Source organism: Mirounga angustirostris, unplaced genomic scaffold (assembly GCF_029215605.1).
Source record: "Mirounga angustirostris isolate CCGP_5_RB_7025 unplaced genomic scaffold, mMirAng1.0.hap1 SCAF_2, whole genome shotgun sequence".
Lineage (NCBI taxonomy): Eukaryota > Metazoa > Chordata > Mammalia > Carnivora > Phocidae > Mirounga > Mirounga angustirostris.
Genome location: NW_026991710.1, coordinates 99,506,169 through 99,528,677, shown reverse-complemented (window position 1 = coordinate 99,528,677; position 22,509 = coordinate 99,506,169). Strand labels below are relative to the sequence as shown.

General features: G+C 38.7%; 1 protein-coding gene across 5 annotated transcripts in view; it reads left to right on the top strand.

Annotated features, from left to right (window-relative positions):
- PRDM5 (PR/SET domain 5) overlaps nucleotides 1–22,509 on the top strand; it is a 203,333-nt gene that overhangs the window by 136,261 nt on the left and 44,563 nt on the right. For 4 of the 5 annotated variants that reach the window (XR_010409521.1, XM_045880502.3, XM_045880501.3 and 1 more), the window contains one exon: nucleotides 10,888–10,973. Coding sequence is in view for 4 of the 5 variants with exons in the window: in XM_045880502.3 (XP_045736458.1) it covers nucleotides 10,888–10,973 (86 nt within the window). In the remaining variant the exon portion in view is untranslated. Of the gene's footprint in view, nucleotides 1–10,887; nucleotides 10,974–11,326; nucleotides 12,873–22,509 lie in introns of those variants that run through there. The other variant, XM_064584997.1, reaches the window with a different exon arrangement.

Below are 22,509 nucleotides of genomic sequence, written 5' to 3'. Positions count from 1 at the left end.
CCATCAGTTGTTCATAAATTATGAAAGAAATTCTAGGAACTGCTTTTGGGGTTTTAAAGCTCTGGGCCAGAAGGTTAATTACTTGCCTACAGTTCCAACCAACTTTTCCTGTTAATAGATACCGGCTGTGTTGGCCCTTCTGTTCTAGGCTTGCTTGCACACTGTTGTATGAATGTAGTAATAAATCATTGTCTTAGGAAACAGTTAATTTTTTTTAGTAAATACCTGTGATCAGCTTAGAAATAAAGGATCAGTATATTATAATTCAGTTATCCTTGGATTTTAGCCATTGTTTTTCTGATTCTTTCTCTAAAAGAATTTATTCATTCTTTTTAGAATATTTGTTCAAAATTACAAAAATGGTAGCTATAAATAATTATAAACAACAATAAGACAATATGGCAATTATTAATAAATAAAAATAGACAATTAGCAAAGTCACTATGAATGCAAATGAAAATTTAAGGCATGTTTTTCACATTTTTATAAGAATTAGATAACTTGCCTGTGTTGAGAGGAAGCTTATTTTGCTATATTTATTTTCTAAGTGGTTAATTACTAACATTAGGTCATATTGAATGTTCTCTTACCTTCAGATAAACTAAGAGTTCACAGAACATTGGAGTGTAGAATCTGCACAGAAGTAAATGATATTCTCAGCATCACACTTTCAGAGCCTTAGATTTTCCCTAAGAAGTCATTCGTAAAGTCTCGAACTACATGATTTTTGTTCTCCGTGTTATTTTGACACTTAAGATCATTTTTGAACACTGACCACATTAGTGGAATATAGTGTTTCTTTCCTTTTTTTTTTTTTCTTGCTGTACTTCGCTCCTCCCGTCTGATTTTGAGTTAGTGACAAGTGCATATAACAACTTAAAAGAGAGATATGGAGAAACATCCATTTTGATTTTCATTGATAGTATTATTATCTATTTTTAAATATTTTTTCAAAAAATACCAAAGGCCCTAGTTCCTAATGCAAAAGCTATGATGCTTATGTCAGGGTTTGTCAGAGGATGGATAGAGGCACAGAGGGAAGGGCGAGGGAGTGACAGTGGTCTTGGAATGTAGCATCATGAACCAAATGAAGTAGTAATATAGTCACAGAGTCTAACAAGAGGGATCATTTAAAATATATCATTGTTTATTAACTCTCTTTTTATCACTTCTTCATTTTTTTTTTTTTTTTTGGTACACTGAGATCCTCAAAAATGGAAGTGTCGCAGGCAACAATTTTCATCACCTGTATCTCAACAGCTTTATCTATTAGTCCCTTTCTACATAATATTATGAATAGCTACCTCTGTTAAATTTGGAACACCAACATTGTCCTTTAAGAAAACTACAAGAGATTGGGTTTCCTCTGATACTTGCTTCCTCCTGCCTTTACTACCACTTTCTCCCCTGAGGACAACTTCTCTGGGTGTTGTTTTCCCATGACTCAAGTGTGCTTCAGGGCCAGGGAAGGTTTTACCCCTTTTCTAGTTTGGGGGGTAAGGAGAATCATTTTCAGGGTCTCATGCTGCTCAAAGTTATATAGTCTTGATTCTCCCTTGCTGGTACTGTTAGCAGGAAGCCCCTCCGTGTGCAGCTCCTGAGGTTTAACTACTTCATCACCCCGGGACCACTGTTCACAAACTATGCTCATAAAGATGAGGCTAAATAAAACTTTTGGTAAAAATTCCTAAACACGGGAACCTGCTGGGTGAAAGGATTAGTTTTCCCACTGAAGTCTGACTCCCTACCAACAAAACCAATCAGTAATTACCTTACCTTTCTCTACTTATCTATCTTAAAGTGTCCCTTAACACAGTAGCAGGGAGAATTCATGTAGTTTTTCTTTCTTGGTCAGAACCTTGAAAACTTTGCCAGTGTCTGGATCATTCAGATGTTTCTCCTGTTTGTGAAGCAATCCCCTTTGCTTTTGTCGGTGCGCACATGAAGGAGTCGTACTCCCTCAGACAAATCGCATGTGCTGGGTGTCATTTATACACCTGGTCGACTGAAGCCTCGAGTAAGGAGTCTTTGACTTTCTCTTCCTAGCTAATTATATATTTTTAACTATTCATTAGCTCTTGTACTTTTTTTTATTCTGCATCATGTATTCTATTTTGTTTGCATCTGTAAAACTCATTTTTTATTTTGCCTTCAACCCAAAAATAGTTGTGGCTCTTTATTTGAGATTAGAATATTAGTGAGCACGTGACTCTCCTATTTTTCTGCTTCCCTATGAACCTCACCTCATTTGACTTAGCATCTCTTCAGAAATGAGGGATGGATACTGTTAACTGTAAGATTCTTTTTTTTATTTTTTTTTTTTAAGATTTCATTTATTTATTTGAGAGAGAGAATGAGATAGAGAGAGCCTGGGAGGGGGTAGGGTCAGAGGGAGAAGCAGACTCCCCGCTGAGCAGGAGCCCGATGCAGGACTCGATCCTGGGACTCCAGGATCATGACCTGAGCCGAAGGCAGCCGCTCAACCAGCTGAGCCACCCAGGCGCCCTAATTGTAACATTCTTAAGGAGAAGAATGCATCTTTTACTTTTTTTTTTTTTTTTTTGTAGCTCCATTCATAGAACCTGGCATTTAAAAAAAAGATTTGTTTTGATTCAGGTGGTAAAAGTATTTTGAGAAGTAAAGATCTCCGCCTTTAGTAAATTTTGATTTTTGTATTTTACTGCCCATTTCCTTCTAATAGCAAACTCTTTACACTTTTAAAAGTAGAGCATCTCTGTAAATACTCAAGGAGAAAATGTCAAGTTCAGACTTTTGTTGTCTTTCTTTCAAAGAGGGTGTCCTTGGGCTTAACTTCTTCAGATCAAGTGATATTTTTGCAGAATTTAATTAATAGGAGCATTCTAAGAGTAACATGTGGGGTTCAGTGAGGTCAGTGGGGTTTCATGGCTCTTTTTGCTCCTGGAGAAAAAATAAGTATTTCAAATCATAGGAAATGCCAAGAATGAACTTGAGCTACTCCCATCTGTCAGGGTAGCATTTCACTTCTCTCTGTGGTGTACTTTTAGTTTATTAGATGCTCCATAAATTGAGGGGATTAGAATGGTGGAATTGGACAAGTGATTGGGCGGTGCTTGCCCCATTACATTTTTTGTTTAATTTTTATTTAGAATGAGTCACTTTGATGTCTTACAACAATTTCCTTAGTCCACAAAAGCAAAACAAGCCAGTCCCATGATATTTGTGGAAAACAAATTTAAAGTTCTAAAGAATTCCCATATAGAGCTTTTATCTTGAAGTCCAACCACATGGAACCACCTTATTTTTCATGAAACACACACTTTCAAAGTTGGCTCGTTCATTTGAAAGTTGCCCTCTCCAAAACTGATTTTCGTCGGAAAACTCAAAGTGAAAAATAAAACTGTGGCTCCAAAATCTTTAAACCTTATTTAATTTAATTATTTAAACATTATTTAATTTGGAGTCACTGAAAGTGGGAGTTTAATTTTATTCCATCTTAAATTACATTTTCTGTGTGTATACATCTTTTCATCTTTTTAGAAAATTATGAGAGCTCTCTGAATCTCATACGTTTTTGTTTTTTTTTTTTAAAGATTTTATTTATTTATTTGACAGAGAGACACAGCGAGAGAGGGAACACAAGCAGGGGGAGTGGGAGAGGGAGAAGCAGACTCCCCGCTGAGCAGGGAGCCGGATGCGGGGCTTGATCCCAGGACCCTGGGATCTTGACCTGAGCTGAAGGCAGACGCTTAACCGACTGAGCCACCCAGGCACCCTGAAATCTCATAGGTTTTAAAAATATGCTGACAAAATAAAAGTTAAAATTATTAAACTGTTTTCTGAAAATAATCTATTTTTATTTTAGTCAAAATCTCTTAAAATGTATACATTATATATTAAGCTTTTCTGCTTCATTAAAATCTTTCAAAGCATAGGGCTCATTGGCATTACACATCTCTTGTTGTTTTTTTAATTTAATTTTATTATGTTATGTTAATCACAATACATTACATCATTAGTTTTTGATGTGGTGTTCCATGATTCATTGTTTGCGTATAACCCCCAATGCTCCATTCAATGTGTGCCCTCTTTAATACCCATCACCAGGCTAACCCATCCCCCAACTCCCCTCCCCTCTAGAACCCTCAGTTTGTTTCTCAGAGTCCATAGTCTCTCATGGTTCGTCTCGCCCTCCGATTTCCCCCCCTTCATTTTTCCCATCCTACTATCTTCTTTTTTTTTAAACATATAATGTATTATTTGTTTCAGAGGTACAGCTCTGTGATTCATCAGTCTTACACAATTCACAGCGCTCACCATAGCACATACCCTCCCCAATGTTCATCACCCAGCCACCCCATCCCTCCCACTCTCCACCACTCCAGCAACCCTCACATCTCTTTTTAAATTGTGGTAAAATATACAGAACATAAAATTTATCATTTTAACCATTTGTCATTTTAACACTTTTTAATTTTCAAGGTTGATCATGGTCATTATTGCTAAATTTGTTGCAGTCAATGTGTTTAGTAGCTTGAAATAAAATTTTATCTCTGATTCCTTTTATAGAGTGGCCAAGTTTATTTCTTAAATCCAGGGGCTAGTTTAAGAATATCAAGGTTTACAAGATTTTGTTTTGTTAATTTCTTATTACATAAACATAGATCTTAAGAAAAGATTTGTGTCAAGTTGTTAGATGTTGAGTTAGTTTGGAGCAATAGATGGATAGTCAGTGATAACTGTGGCTTTAGGATCCTTTTATCATGGAGATGCATGCCAACATGCACTCCCTTCACCCATTTTAAGATTCTGTTTTAATATTAATATGTTAATCCTTTGATGAGGATTAGAGTTCTTTCTGATGTCTTGAATTAAAATTATATTGCTTAAAACAATGGTGACATCAATAAGTTGTCATTCTAATGGCATATATTAAACTAGAATCTGATTTCTTCCGATTGTTTTTAGCCATATTTGCCAGTGGATGGTTATTGTTGTAGTGCATTTTCTTCTGCAAAGACTCAAGGCAACTTTTTTGAGGGCCAGGCTAGGCTCTGTAAGGTGTTCCCTGTGGCATCCAGATGTCCCCTCTTGTTACCACTAGCTGCATCTAGAAGGCCATCTCCAATTTTCTGGAGCTCTTTTCTGAGCATCCTCCACACTCCTCCCCACACATTTCAAATACTTTTAAGCTACTTCCATCTCAGGTATGCCAGCAGTGAGAATTTAGAGGCACTTATTTCAAGCCCAGTAAGCTTAAATAATTCTAATTCAAATAGGAAGAATTAAAAAGTGTGCCTCAATCATGTGAAATTGGCATCAAGGATTGGCATTGGCATTCATTCGCTTCTTCTGCCTTTCATAACAACTTAAGCTCAGTCCTTTGGCTCACTCCCACAGAGATCTTCCTTAAACCTATCTCCTTGTTTTATTTTCTTCATGTAGTTTATCAGTATCTGAAACTATCTTGGGGTCTTTCTCTACTTTTTCTTGTCTTTCTCATTACACTAGCAAAATTGAAAGGCAGTGACTTTGTGAATCTTTTTGCAACTGCATTCCAAAGCCCAGGACAGTAATGAGAAGAGGGTATGTGCTCAAAAAATATTTAATGCATGACTAAAGTAGCTTCATGGAGTATCCACTTTGTGGTACCTTTGGAAATCAACTTAAAATCAACCTCTACAATTGCCATCAATGTTTCTGTTTGTTCCTTGACATGTTTGAAGAAAACAGAAGTGGATTTTAATGCTTAGTGTCAGAACATAATTTAAAGAAAGAAGCATTTCAAAGAACTCATCTATTTTCCTTAGTTAAGTGAAAAATATTTTGCCATTATGTACATGTCAATATTATTTGAGTTACTGTGGTCGTTAAATTTGACTATTGGTAATTAAATCTCATAGATATTTCCCAGTACTGTATTTACCTTCTAAATTTTGAAGGTGGTTACCTATATATAGTTCTCAATGCACAGCTTTATATTATGTTAGTATTTGCATTCACTTGGGACCTGCTTTGAGGCATAACACACATTCCTAACCTGCCCCCTACTTTTTCCTGAAGAGCTTTGATAAGTAAAATAATGCTTGAATTTACCAGCCAGAAAGATCTGGTTAATGTTAACTGCTATTGCAAGAAGCCGAGTTTTTGTCAAAAACTTTAGAAAGGTTAACCTAATTTACACAAAATACTAGCCGTATTATTAATTTATGTGATGGCATAAGAGTTAAGGGTTAAAATTCTGATTCCACCACTTAATAGTGGTGTCATCCTGAGCAAAGTACTTATCCTTTCAGTGGCTTACTTTCCTCATTTGTAACTAGGGATAGAATACCTAGATCATAAGGTTGCAAGAATTGAAATTGTTAATATACGTTAGGCATTCTGAACAGAACAGAGGTTCTATATGTTTCAGCTATTATTATTTCCATTTAGATTGGTTTTTAGCTATTTTTTAGCTAATTACTAGATTAATTAATATTCAGGTTAGTTAAAATTTGAACATTTTAATTAGCCTGAGCAAAATGAAGACAATGTTTAAATCTATCAGAGATTAAAAAAAATAGTAGTTCTTGGGGCACCTGGGTGGCTCAGTCAGTTAAACGTCTGACTCTTGGTTTCAGCTCAGGTCATATCTTAGGGTCCTGAGATTGAGCCCCCATGTAGGGCTCCTTGCTCAGCAGAGAGCCTGCTTTTCCCTCTCCCTCTGCCCTTCCCCCAGCTCACACACTCTCTCAAATAAATACATAAATGAAATCTAAAAAAATGGTAGGTCCTTGGATTTGCTTCATATTGTACATCAGAACCTATGTACTGGCATTGTTCAAGTAAGAAAGAAAGATTTATATTCTCAGGGTTAACTCAAATTGAAGATTGGTTCCTGTTTGCTCCAGAATAATTTTGTGTAGACAAATGTATTTCCCAGAGACATATTTATCACAATAATTTGAAATAATGAAGGAAAATGCCATATGCATAATATGAAAAAACTAAGAATAATAGCTTCCTTTAGTATGAAAATTAGACAAATGACTTTAATAGTTATTAGCATGTTGACTTACACAGGGAACCTTCAGCTTCAGATTATGTGGGGCTGCAAATGGCTTTGTCCTCAGAGTCTTAAGGGCAGGATTCCTGCAAAGATGCTCCAACCAAACAGGTAGAGAAGGTAGCAATTTAATGTACAGTCTGGGCTGATTTGCAAACCACATACTCTAGATTTCAAATGAATTTTGTTTATCAAAGCCATTTACCCAGTGACATTCTTTAAAACTGGAGTTATAGTCTGGGAGAGTAGAATGAATAAGTAGAGTTAGACTTACTCAAGTTTCCCAAACATACCAGCTCAGTATCACTGGATTTCAGTGTTGGAGTAGGGATGGGGCAGCAATTCAGTCCTCTAGAGATACCAGTTTCTCTTCTGGGCAGTTTACATCAGCCTCATGGGCAGCAGAGAGATAGACATCATTGAAAATAATAATTGCCAACACTGTGAGTCAGGTGACTGTATTAGTTTCCTAGGACTGCTGTAACAAAGTACCACAAACTGAGTAGCTTAAACAGTGATTTGTTGTCTCACAGTTCTGAAGGCTAGAAGTCTGAGATCAAGGTGTCAGCAGGGTCACATCCCCTCTGAAGGCACTAGGGAAGAATCTGTTTTAGGTCCTGGCTTCTGGTAGTTCTTTGCCTTGTGGCAGCATCTCTGTGCTCTTTGCATGGGGTTCTCCCTGTGTGTCTCTGTCTTCGTATGACCATCTTCCTATAAGGATACCAGTCAGATTAGATTAGGGATCCACACACTCAAAGAACATTTCCAAGGACATATTTTGAGGTACTGGAATGGGGAGGTTAGGACTTCATCATATGAATTAGAGGTGGGGGGCACAGTTCAAACCTAATAGTTAACTGGGTATTTTTATTGTCCTAGTTAGGAAACTGGTGAAAGTGAAGGGAGTACTGTTAATCATTGTTCTGGGATAACCAGCATAAACTGAGACTGCCTTAGGCAAACCTGAATATATGGTCACTGTCCCTATGAGATAGATACAATTTATCCCATTTTTCAGAGGTTCAGTGAGGTTGAATAACTTCCCCAGAGTTATAACTAGAAAGAGGACAAGTATTATTCAAATTCAGGACAATCAGATTCTAAAAAAAGGAGAAAAATCTATGCTTCTGACAAGAGAAAAGTTAACATTTTCATGTCTATAGAGAAAATTTCTATAATATGAGACTAGGTAAGGTAGGGAATGAATTTGTTATGCTGCATTCTCTAAAATTCCTTAACTATATCTCTTTCCTTGCTTAATCAATTTAGCTATTATGAAAGAAAATAATAACCTGGTATATTATATTAGGCTTAATTAACATATAATTTACCTGATGACTGCGAGTCTTTGATTTTTGTTTCCTGGCTAGTCTATTGGTATTTGGAGAGCAAGAAAACACTTAAAGCTATACAAAGAGAATAGCCATGAATATTAAATTATTTTAGGCTTGCTAGAAAATTGTTGAAATGACTTTTTGTAAGTGTAAACCACTTTACTATTTTTATCATGCTTTATTTGTAATCCAGATTTGATTTTTGATTGGCTTGTTAATAAACATTTTAGCATTCTTCATTATCTATCACTAAAGTAAGATAAATATTGAAAATCTAAAAGTTTACTTTGCTTTTCATACTTTATGAAGAAGGAAATGAAAAAATTATCTGGAATTCTATGATGCAGGTGTTACCACCATCAGATTAGCGTTTTGCTGTATTCTTCAGTTCTTTTTTTGCAAGGGGGGTATGCATGGGAAAGGTTAGATGGTCAAGAACTCAGTAAATGATAGTTGTTGCTACTACTTCTTCTACTGCCGATGCTGTTGCTACTGCTATTGCTATTAATATTATTTTCATTTTTGTCATCATCATCAAGAGAATTCTAGAAATAATCAGTATGACTTAGAGCCTAGATGCAGGGGGGAGTGAGTAAAAGGAAGTACGTTGGAGGGCTAAGTTTCTATTTGGTAACTGGGTGAGTGTGGTATAACTAATCAGGACAGAATAAACAGGATACCCAGGATCAGAAGTTGAAGACATGAATTCAGAATGCTGTATTTGACTTGTTCATGGGCTATCCAAATGAAGATACCTGGTTGACATATGGCTATCTCAAGACCAGGTCTCAACAGAGAGATCTGGAATTAAGATAAATATATATTATCAACTTAGTGTTAAAATAAGATTATACTTTCATAGTTTTTTAGATAAATTGGACTCTACACCTTTAGTCTTCTGACAATAAAGACACCCATAGGGTCATAATTATAATAAGGCCCAAAATTCCAGGTCCACTTATCTAGTACAAAGGTTGATTTTTATCTCACAGAAGAAGTTGGCAAGTCTAGATAGTTCTTTAAAGAGTCCTGTTTCTGTTTGTACTGCCATTGTTACTTTATTATTTATTTATTTCCATTCTGGATTGTCATCATTTTACAGTGCCCACTTCAAGGGGAGAGTCCTGGGTGCTCCTTCTCAGGGAGAGGCTGGGAAAATGCGGCTGTGCTGGGGGCTCTGCTATATTCGCTCCCCTGTGATGTTACTGCTGAAAACAGTTCATAGAGCAAGGCCCCTCAAGAATGTCGCTGTCATCTCATGACTAGGGAGAGGTCAAGGAAGACCGTGATGCCAAGTGACCATTGGAGCAACAAGGACTTCATTGTTGACCTGATAGGGGAGTTTGCTGGAATAATGCGAGTGATACCCGGATTGAAGGAGAATGAGAATCAAATGGGACACGAGGGAGTAAAGGACTAACTTGTGCTGCTTGTGAAAAGCCCTGTCCCTGAGGGAAAGGAAAGACAGATAGGACGTTTTACATTTGTAGAAGGCAAACATTATACTGTTTCCATCTTTGATTGTAGGGTCTAGCATCCTCCCATGTAAGTGCATTGTTAAATGAGACAATAAAGAAGAAATAGTGATTTTGAGTTACTGTTCTTTCTACATAATTAGGCTTTGACTAGAGGGCGGCTTCAGATTCCTCCTGGAGACTAAATTTTGTCACATTTTTGTCATTTCACAGTAGAATTTTTTTTTTAATGTGATGTGTACGTTTACTTGTAAGTTTTTTTTTTTTTTAAATGGCTTGCTCTTTTCTAAATAATAACCTCTAGATGCAAGATACGCAGTTATAGCAGCAAGTATGGATCAATTATTAAACTACCAGTGGTTCTGTTTAATCTGTACCAATGTGTGAAATTCTTTTGAAACTCATCACCCCAACTGAGACAGAATATGAAATCTTTCTTTGTTAAAACAATCAATAAATCAATTAAAGACCCCTATAATGAGTAGTACAGTGACAGAATGAATGGATTAATATAAAGTCCTTTTAAGGGATTCTTAAAATCAGAAGATTTAATTTGGGCTCAAGTAGTAAAAGGAATATACTGGGGCACCTGGGTAGCTCAGTCGGTTAAGGGTCTGCCTTCGGCAGGTCATGATCCCAGGGTCCTGGGATCAAGCCTCATGTCAGGCTCCCTGCTCAGCAGGGGAGTCTGCTTCTCCCTCTGCACCTGCTCGTGTGCCCTCTCTTACTCGCTCACTCTCAAATAAATAAAATCTTTTAAAAAAATAAAAATAAATAAAAGGAATATGCAAGAAGCCTGCTGCTGGCCAATGTTGAAATGCTGGAAGTGCTCTGGGCTCAGTCCCTCTCCGCGGCTCAGTCCCTCTCCGCAGGAGGGGAAGGCACAGCCCATTGCCCTGCAGCGCCCATGGTGTGTCATCCCAGCTGTGCAGGGAGCCTCTTTTTGGCCGTGCAAAGAGCATACCTGGTGATTAGGATATGAGTTGGGGGAGTGATGGCAGTGCTTGCTTTGCTAGTTTACTTTTTTCTGACCTGGAGACTTCCTTTGCAGGTGAGCGTCCCTATCAATGCCCTTACTGTGAAAAAGGATTCAGTAAAAATGATGGACTGAAGATGCATATTCGTACTCACACCAGGGTAAGATTATATTTTGTCTCATTAATATTTATTATAAAACTATACTTAGTTTTTTTTGAAAAGATATTTAACTTGGCATGAGAAAGTAAAAGTGATGTATCTAAAATTATATGTTCATATTTAGGATGGACATTTGGGGACTAATTAAAAGAAAGACAAAACAATGAAAGAAATAAAAGTCCAAATTCCAAGAGGATCCCCATTCTTTGAATTAGGAATAAGTGCTCAGGAGTAATAAGAATTATCAATGGCAAACTGCCAAATAAATAGATCACAACATTTTAGGACTAAAAAGTATAAAAGATGGGGGCGCCTGGGTGGCTCAGTTGGTTAAGCGACTGCCTTCGGCTCAGGTCATGATCCTGGAGTCCCTGGATGGAGTCCCTGGATTGAGTACCGCATCGGGTTCCCTGCTTGGTGAGGCGCCTGCTTCTCCCTCTGACCCTCCCCCCTCTCATGTACTCTCTCTCTCTCATTCTCACTCTCTCAAATAAAATAAGTAAATCTTTAAAAAAAAAAGTATAAAAGATGGTGCCTTGCAGAGCATTTGCCAGTAATAGGAACATTCTTGAAGAGAGGCGTGTCTGTAAGCATGTGAACACTAATTAATACACATGAGCAAATACATTTGCAAGAAAGATGTTGAAAATAATGTAAGTTATTGGAAGGGACAGAAAACAGGAAAGGACAACTCACTGCTCCACAGGGTGCTGCCTGGTACTGCCTTCCATTCTTTTCCAAGGGTGCCCTGTGTTTTTTAGCTTGTCAACACCTGTCACTGCACTCTTGTCATTCTGTTACATACGGCTTTCCCAAACTCAAACATCTGCCTCACCTGCTACATAAAAAACTGTGAGCAGCTCACCCTCCATCCAGCTACGTTTCTTAACCCACTATTCTGTTTAGGGCACAATTAGATACTTTATATGAACTTTCCACTTGGAAATTTGATGTTTTAAATAGTTCTTGAATTTGCTTTACCTGTCTTTCCACTGTATTATCTCTCACACAGATCCTTTTCAGTCTGGCCTTTTAAAGGTGCTTATGGTCTGTACATAAATGACGTGTTTTTCCAGCTTTGAAGAGACCTGCTTAATCCCCTAAGAGCAATTCTAATTTCGGCCTTTCCTGGATTTCACTTTTTTACCTTAGCTATAAAATACAAACTTTAGAGAAAACACATAATAATAATATCCTTTCCAGTATAATAATATTCTAGCTTTCCACTTCAGTTCTGTAGGCCATAAAAGATACCCTCAGAGGTCCTGTTAAGAAAATCACTCTTCTTGTCTTTCTGGTGGAGGACAGAGGCAGGTTCTCTACTCATTAAAGCAAATCCATAGCAGGTTTCCCCTTCTGGTTTATAACATCATATTTATATTATATGAATATTAATAATTGGTGTACTTACTGAGTATAAAATTACTTCATAAACAATAAAGGATTAGACAAATATGACTGCCTATAATGATATGACTTAAATATTTATTTCACCATGAGCATTATTAAAGAGATTTAAGTTAGTTTTAGTTCAGCCTAAGAAGTTATCGTATGTGTGCAGTCTTCATAGTGATGTTAATAATGTGTTTTAAAGCTGCCAGCATACAAGGAACCCTGGTTCCTCTCAGTGAAACTACTGATGTTAACCAAAATCTGGGCATGATGGGTACATAACTATATTATTGCACTTGATTACGGATGATAGACATGATTATACCACAGAAGAAAATCACTGCAGGAAAAAAAATACCTTTTGGGTCCCCTTAAGAAAGTGATATTTCCAATTCGATTAGTTTTTTACTTTGTTTTAATATAAAGTTTATTAATGAGACCGATACAAATAGTTATAAAGACCACTAATCCCATGCCAGGTCTGGGCCTTCACATTTATTCATTTAAGAAGCCTTACAGAATTTAGATCTCATAACAACTTGTTAATGAATTTAAAAATTCTTTTAGGCCCCTATAAGGTAGATATTATTATGATCCCTTTTTTAAAAAATGAGAAACTGAGGCCCAAGCCAGTAAGGAGCAGAAATGAGATGGGAACCAAAGCAGATCGGCTGCAGAGCCGACCCCCTTACCTAGTACATACATCTGCCTTTTATTTACTTGAATATTTTGACTCTACCAGCTGATGTACTTTCTTGTATATTTTTAAACTAAACAAACTGCAGTAACGACCCCAAATTTAAAAGTCTCATGTTCATTTGAATACTTGAGCCTTGACTTGAGGATCCTGGAACTGGCTTGAGGTATCCAGGTGCAGGTGGTACCTTTTAGCAGCTCTCGAGCACTAACTGCAGGAAAAGAAAACAAATCCCAGCCTTTGATTAAGGGAGCATCCGACAGGGTCTCGACTAGAAGCACCCAGGATTTTAGACAGAATCCCATACAATTAGTGGAGTACTCAAGAGGAACAGGGTAAGTAAATCTAAGCCTCTCAGGTTTTGCCTCAAACTTTAATCCTTTTTCATGCATTATTTGTATTTTATCATAGACAGCTTTAGTTTTGAAATTATATTTCCTAAGCATTGAATGGATACAGATATTCTTTGCATATTAGTGCAACTTTCCAAAAGCTAATTATCAGCTAATGCAATCTAATTAATGTCAAGAACCAAAAGAGACTTTTAAAAAAAGTTCTAGAGGAATTATCTCTGCAAACTCATATTTTCCCCAATATTACTTGGATTTTATAGGACCAAATACAAAAACGATATCATTACATTTGGACCATAACACATTTCAGTTTCAGTTTTGTATTCACATTACGTTTAGTATTTAGATCATTCTAATTCCGGGCGATTTTGCCCTATCTCCAAAGATCATTTTAATTCTGTTACAACAACAACAAAAACTATACTATTCAGCAAGTTACATCTTTGAGAAGTTTTGGTTAGTCTACACAAAATGCCACGCCATGCCTGTACCCTCAGATTCGCATTCTATGGTTACTGCATGGATGCCTTGGTGAGGGAACACAAAATCCTTTCATTCCGGTTATCGTTTATGTGGTCCAGTAAGGGCTGTAAATGTGGGAGACAATTTTGCTAGAGCCTACATTTTGCTAAAAGGCTAAACAGTCATTGGTCTTTTATGGAGAGGCCACGGCTTAAGTCCAAGGCTTAATTTCCTTTTATCCATTTCCTTCAATGATTTATATATTCTCCTTATTTTTGGTTTTCAACACTGTTGTGCTAGACGTGTTTTTCTTTGTATCCATCCTGCTTGTATTGACAGTTTGTTATTAATAGCTATATTTTGGAAAATTCTCAGCTGTGTTTTAGAAATTATTTCTTTGTTTCCTTCCTTTCCTTCTTTTTCTTAAGGGATGTCGAGTACATGTGTTAGATTGTTTGATGTTGTTCCATAGCTCTTGGTAGTTCTTTTCTGGTTTCGTTTTGCTTTGGTTGCTTTTTGATTTTTAACCACAGTGTTTTTCTTCTTGTTGTTTGTGTTTCTAATTTCCATTCATATATTTTCAGTTTCACTGAATCGTTCCTCTTTTGTTCCCAGTCTGCCTATTGAAGGAGTTCATCTTTGATACCATGTTTTTCCCTTCTCATATTTCCATTTGGCTTTTAAAAAATCACTTCCATGTCTCTGTTAAGATTACCCATTTGTTCGTGCATGTTGTCCACCTTTTCACTGGATTTAAGATATTAAGATATTAATTATAGTTACTTTAAATTGTCTGATAGTTTCACCATCTGGGCCATCCTTTGATCTTTTTGTGTTGTCTATTCTGTCTGTTGATAATGGGTTTGGGGGAGTTGCTTTTTGTGTGTCACACAGAATTTTTATTCAATGCCTATTACGTGTGTGAAAGAATAGTAGATACCAAGGTAAATGTTACTTATACCCGGAAATAGGTACACCTTTTTCTGCCAGGCCATTAATGTGAGGGGTTGAGCCAATCTAGTCAATAGTTGAACTAGCTTTGGGTTTTGTTGTTGCTATAGGTACCATAGGCTTTAAGCTTCTCCCGTGGTGGGCTGCTATTTCCATGTTCTTACTGGGAAGTCTGGGTGGTCAGGGGTTTTCTGCAGTAATTATCCTCTACCAAACAGACCCGGTTACTCAGCATGAGATGCGAGTGGGGCAGAGGGTTCTCTTGGTTCTCCTGTTCGAGCAATAGGGGGAGGCAAGTGCTATGTACCTGAGTCTCTAAAGTGGAACTTTCTCAGCATTCCTACTCTGAGCCTGTGGTGGGCAACTTCTGCCTCTGCCTTAGTTCAGGTCTAGAGCGGCAGTGTCCTAGGCACAAGATACATGTGGCTATTATTAATTATAATTACAAGTAATTGGAGTTTAATTACAATTAAGGCTGATTCATAGAACATGCAGCTTGTGGCTCTTGTATTGGACAGCACAGTTATAAAACATCTCTGTCATCCCAGAAAATTCCACAGCACAGGTCTAGAAGGGCAGTTGGCTGAACTTGGCCTTGTGTCAGTGGAGAGTTTGGGGTATAAGTGAGGTTGTCACTCCTCTTCTGGCAGCAGCAGACCTCTTCTACACGTCAGTGTGAGTCTTGGGCAAAAGCAGGTCCGAGAGCGCCTCCCCTTTGAGTCTCTGCAGGGTGCGGGGTGTGGGCAAGCTTCTCTTCTTCCCCAGAGGCAGAGCCCTTCACCTGGGACCAGGGTGTGCATGGGGTTCCTGCTTCACCCCCAGCAGGTGATGGCTTTTGCCTCCTGACAGAGATGAGATACAAGACACGGCTGAGACTGAAGGCATTTGTTTCCTGTGTCAGGAGGGTCTGTGGCCTTGTGCTTGTTCACTGGTGGTGGTCAGTCACCACCTCATGGTCACGCAGGGACGAGAACACAGACGAGTGCCTTCTGGTGTGCCTGTTCCACCCTGAAACCTTGTCAGGCCCCCATAGCCTGCGTCATGATGGGGCTCTCCAGTCCTCCCCGCCTGCCCCTCATCTTTCTCACCAGCACCTGGGGAGCCAAGGGAAAAGAAGCTGTGAATGGTGTGGACTTCCAGTGTGCTTGGGTCCCCCCGATTCTACTCTGAACCATCCTGATAGCCCACAATGGACCTTGAAGAATCCTTTAAAGTTTTACTTGTTTTCTTCCCACCCACTGAGCTGACAGCTGCCTCATCCTCTGTGCTGTGACCAAGAGGAAACAGTTCTTGTGTTCCATCTCTGTGGCATTCAGTTCACCTGCTTGTCTGGGGACTCACAAAACATCCCATGACCTTAGGTTCAAAACAATGATGTAGCTTATCCAGTGGGTTTTTTTGTTTGTTTGTTTGTTTTTCTGTTTAGTGTGAAGGGATGTTCTTTGGTTTTTATTCACATTTTAAAAGCAGTAATTTATCTTAGCTATTTAGGTTTGTTGGGATAACTTCTTGTACTTAATTAATGTCTCTAGATTAATTTTCTGCTTGGAAAGCAGATAGAAGCAGAAAGTCTTACACTTCATGACCAATCAACACCTCCATTTAGTTAGGGAAGCATCCCTATTTACAGGCCCATGTGGTTTAGGCCACTGTGTTAGGTTTGGACAAAGGGGTTCTGTTTCCCAGGATGTGGAGAGGTCAGTCTGCCTCAGGGCAGGGCTCGGCAGGCCTCCCACAGGGCAATGCATTATGAACCATTTCTCATCTCTGCCTAGGTTCTCTCCTGTTTACCTTCTCTCCTTCCCATTCATGGGCTCGTTTCTTTGCTTGGGTGTTGGAGGAGACAGCTTTTCGTGGGGATGAAGACTTCTTTTGCACGTGGGTAGGAGGGATTCCTTAGTTTGGACACTTGGCTTCAAACCACGCCTTTTAAATGAAACAACCTCAAAAGGCAGTATTTATTTTCCCGGGGGTTTTAAGCCTGGAGATGCGCCAGGCACCCTGGCAGACCCTCCCCTTCTTATCTCTGTAGTCCTTTTGTCCAAAAGGTCTTCTTGAGCACCCTAAATTATATCTGAGATAGATATTTTTATGTGTAATGTCTCAAGTCCCAAGTTAGTACCTTACACTTAGGAACAAAAATCATCTGGAAATTATGAACCTTAGGTTTTTATTGTCTTAGACACATTGAGCCAAAACACTCTCACTGAAATGGGGCACATGCTCATAAATATCCATTTTGTAAACATTAGGTTCAAAAGGAATTGTTTTTGTAATTATTTACTACAGAAGGCTTCACATCTTACTTAATCACTTTTGAATTTCAACATGGAAAGCACCTGGACCAATTAGAAAGTTATTTCAGAGAGTCTGCCTTTTGAACACCACTTAGAAACCCAATTAGCTTACATAAGTTTCAAGATCACAGCTGTCTCTCCAGCCTTGTTTGTGGGAAGAGCCAGATTAGTTCTTACAAATATGAAGATGCAAGTAATTGCCCGTGGTTCAAAGTAACAGCAAGTCTTTTATGTTGTTTTATATTGTGTTAATTTTCTTTCATGAAACTTCCTGTCCCTGATCCCCAGGTAGTTCAGGTTTTTGGTGGGTTAAACAAACATGTGCACTTTGCACTTTTTCTCTGACACCATGCAGTGAGACCCTGGGTCTCTGAGGCTAGCCCAGAGTAGTATGTCTCAGAGTCCTGGGGCATCAGGCCCTGCTGAATTTATCTGGAGGCTATGGGGGTGGTATGCCATTGTAGCAATTTGAAAACTATACAAAAATATCTGACCAGAGCACCCATATGGTGCACCATGTGGATGCAATGTAAGCATGATGTTGAAGGAAAGAGAATAGTTAATTCGTTGTGGGTGAAGATGCTGGAGGAGAAGTGAGAAGTGGATGCTAAGAGGAAGAAGAGGCAAGAAGAATTTTCGCAGCTACAGGAACATTGTAGAGGATTTTTGTAGCCTTGGTTGAGAACAGAAAGCGGCCTTTTAAGGGTAAGAATTGGCTTGCAGTCTTCATGAACACATTATGAGGCATTCCTAAAAAACCTACAGACAGATGCAGAAGCAAGCCTGTTGAATCAGGAAGGGGATGGGTGAATTCATTCCAGGAAACGCTAGAGAGAGGGTGGTATTTGAGTTGAGCTTTGATGAATAGGGAGGAGGGCATGCTGGGCAGATGTAACCGCTGGGGCAAAGAGAGGTAGTAGCTCCAGATCCCGTAGGGTGGCCTCTCCGCTGTGACTAAGTCTGAGGATGCATGTTGGAGTCCGGCTGCAGTTGTGACAGACCAGGACAGAGGAGTTGGTATAAATCCTGGAAGTGTGTTGTTTTGTGTGATGTGTTTTATTTTGAGTAGAGGGATGACATGATTAGCTCTCTTTTAGAAAGGCTTCTCTGAAGATATCCTCAAGTGTGAATGAAAGGAGGCCGTCCTGGAGGCAGGGAGACCCAGTCAGGAGGCCTGAGGCAGCCAGCTGCACTAGACAGGGAGCCCACACCAGGTGGCCAGTGGACTTGAAAGTAGGAACGTATATGAGAGACACCTTTGATACAGTATTGAAAAGGTGTAGACATGTACTGCGTGTAGGTGGTGAAGACTAGGGAGGAGTCCCTGGTGAACCTGAGATGCTTGGAAGGGGCACTTCAGCGTATGGTGATGTTCCACGTAGAGACAGGAAGAATAGCTAGTAGGTTTAGAAATTTAGATTTAGAGTGTTTTTATATCTAGAAAAGAGGAAGAGATTAAAAACAAATTTAATAAACTTTTAAAAGTTTATTATGACTTGAGAGAAAACATTGAAATGTGTTTTTATTTTGGATTTTTCTAAATTTCACCAGCTTTTGTGCTTGTGGGGACAAAAGGGTATGGCTCATTGCCACTATTTGAAAACGTCTTTAATTTGGTTTTGGAATTAATACATCTTTGTTTCCACACATAGTTCTTGGGGGATTTTAGATGCCTTACACATGAATCATTTAAGATAAATGGCTTTGAGATACTGTTGTATTTTATTTGGCTCAGAAAATACACCTGCATGAAATTGAACATTCTTATTCTAACACAGTAAGCTGCCTTTCCTTTGTAAAAGGGAAAATCAGACCATTTGAAAAATAACTCCCCTTTCAGGGACTGACAGCATCATTTTCTCTCTTTCTTTTTCCGTTTTTCTTTTCTGTGAAAATTCTTTTTGATGGTCATCGACCCACTTGGCAGAGTGCCTCCTTTTTTAATTCTCTGTGCAACTATGCTCATGAGCTAGTCAGCTCTCTTAAAATCACCAGCAAAGAAACCTTTGGTTCCCTGGTTTAGGGATACTTTTCTGGCACATCAAATGATGTTCCCAGTTTAAAATAGGACTTCTGGTCCAGGCATTCTAGAATGTGATAATTGCTTCCCTGAATTTCTGTAGGCTTTGATAGTAAGAGATGAAAACTTAAAATAAATTGGATTTCATACTTTTGACAAATGTATTGGGTAGATAAATTATCCTATAGGAAAATGGACAAAAGTCTTTTGTGGAGTTAAGTTCTCTTTACTGTATTTAGGGTTACAAGGGTAGAGTTATATTGATGTGAGGGATTGAACTGGTCCCAGGCATCATATGTGATTTTTTTTTAAGATTTTATTTATTCATTTGAGACACAGAGATAAAGAGAGAGCATGAGCGGGGGGAGAGGCAGAGGGAGAGGGAGAAGCAGGTTCCCCGCTGAGCCAGGAGCCCGATATGGGGCTCGATCCCACAACCCTGGGATCATGACCCAAGCCGAAGACAGACGCTTAACCATCTGAGCCACCCAGGCGTCCCCATCATATGTGATTTTTATGCAGAGTTTTTTTAATGGTACTTACATTATCATTCAGTATTTCTTTACTTAACTTGATATTTTGGAAACAAACGAACAAACCTAGAACCATTCGCCTGAAACATAATGTGTGTTGGTGTGGTAATGGTGTCTTCAAGATGGTTGCCATCCCTTTTTTCCCTTCTTGCATGCACATGCTGCTTTTTACATCCACAGGTAGAATCTAACTTCCCTTCCTTTGAATGTGGGCTGGCCACAGTGACTTGCTTGACCAATAATAGAATGCAGCAGAGTTAATATTCTAGGAGCTCAGAGGCTCCATCCTAAGAAAGCTTGTAACTTTTGCCTGTGTCTCTTGGAACCATGCTGTGAAGACCACAAGTCCTGTGGAGACGTCACAGATAGGCACTCCACACAGCAGCCAACATGAACTGCCAGCCATGTGAGTAAGCCATTTTGGACACCTGGCCTATTTGAACCTTCAAATGACTTTAGCTATAGCCAACCGACTGCAATTATAAGAGAGACTGAGAACTGATGTCTCTGTAACAGTCAGCTCTCAAAACCATGTCAGTCCACATTCAGTCCACAAACCCAGTCCACAAAACCATGAGAAATAACTATTTACTTTATGTCACTAGGTTTGGGGATGGTTTATTACGCATGGGTCAGTAACTGGAACAAGTGCTAAATATTGCACAATGCTGAATAAGTACAATTTTAATTGTATTATATGCTTCTGCATTTTCAAGTGGTTGACATTTCTGGACAAAGTGCTAAAGTAAGCACATACAATTATGTTCTTAAGCATAAGTTAGCTGTTGGATCATGATAGCATCATTTAGCAATGGGAACTATGTTTTGTAATTGGAAAATATAATTTTTAAAATATGGTTTAAAAAATAGTACTAACAATTGTTTATAAAGGGATATGCTGCTCTGAAAAGGATTTTAGAAACCAAGAAATGTGTGAACTTTAAGACTCTCATGATACTTATATACTACTTAAGTACTTTGGATTCAAAGTCTGATGGCAAATCTGCTTATGTAATACTGAAATTTATATAAATGAGCTAAATTAAGAGCTTTCCTTTAAATAGTTGGCCTTGTAATTGGTGGGATATTGGGACGGCTAAAGTGAATAGGCTCATCACCATCCTAACATTTTCTCTGGGATATGTTTGAGAAAGTTAAATGACAACCAAAGAGTCTGAAACAGGTTACCTGGCAGAGTTATGATCAGGAATGCTATCTGTTTGGGGGCCTCTGGTGTGTAATTCTTGCCTTTAGAGCTGGTCCTCTGGCAAACACAATTATGGGTAGTCTCCGCTCACATGTAATGATCATGAATAGACAGCTGGGACATCCCCTGTTTAGGACTTTCTTCCTGATTAGGACACTTTCTGACTGAAGCTGTTTAAAGTGCACAAACCTCAGTTTTTGAATTTAACAAACTTACTGTTATAATTTGTTCATATGTTTCTCTTGTTTAGACCTTGACTTCCATGTGGACAGAAATCTTCCAGCTCTTTTTCCTTAGTACCTGTGGGCCTGTCTTCTAGTAGTTATCAGACTTTTGAATGAATGAAGTAAAATGATATCAGAAGTGAACTATATTAATTTACCAACAAACCTATAGCTAAATAAGATATATGAATTCATTCATTCATTTATTCAGCAAACATTTGTTGAAGGACTACAGGGTGCTACAAACTGAGTATACAGCAATAAACAATTCGACCATTATCCCTACCCTCAGTGAGTTTGGAGCCTGTTTATGATAAGAAGTGTAATTCTTGCTTAATCAGCCATTCCTTCTCATACTCAAAAGGTATGAGAAGACAAGAGCATTTGCATTTAGCAGATATTTGTGATAGTGCCCACTATGTGCCAGAAACTGTCATGTCACAAGAAAGATGAACATATGATCTCACTGATATGTCCATCAAAAAAGATGAACATATGATCTCACTGACATGAGGAATTCTTAATCTCAGGAAACAAACTGAGGGTTGTTGGAGTGGTGGGGGGTGGGAGGGATGGGGTGGCTGGGTGATAGACATTGGGGAGGGTATGTGCTATGGTGAGTGCTGTGAATTGTGCAAGACTGTTGAATCACAGATCTGTACCTCTGAAACAAATAATACATTATATGTTAAAAAAAAGAAGAAGGAGATAGTAGGAAGGGAAAAATGAAGGGGGGGAATCAGAGGGGGAGACGAACCATGAGAGACTATGGACTCTGAGAAACAAACTGAGGGTTCTAGAGGGGAGGGGAGTGGGGGGATGGGTTAGCCAGGTGATGGGTATTAAAGAGGGCACGTTCTGCATGGAGCACTGGGTGTTATACACAAACAATAAATCATAGAACACTACATCAAAAACTAATGATGTAGGGCGCCTGGGTGGCTCAGTTGGTTAAGCGACTGCCGTCAGCTCAGGTCATGATCCTGGAGTCCCTGGATTGAGTCCCGCATCGGGCTCCCTGCTCGGCAGGGAGCCTGCTTCTCCCTCTGACCCTCCCCCCTCTCATGTGCTCTCTCTCTCTCTCTCATTCTCTCTGTCTCAAATAAATAAATAAAATCTTAAAAAAAAAAAAACCTAATGATGTAATGTGTGATGATTAGCATAACATAATAAAATAAGATTAAAAAAAAGAAAGATGAACAATAAGGGCATTATTTTAAGTCATAAACAATAACAGGTGTGCAAAGTGATGGAGTGGAAAAATAGCAGGTCCCAAGTGTATAACCGGCACCAAGCCTAGTCCTGAGGTCCTGGTGCCTTTGTCATGGCTCTCTCCTGTGTCTCGCTGGACCTTCTTTGTTGTGTTGGTGTCTGCCATTACATCAGCATCTCTGCCTTTC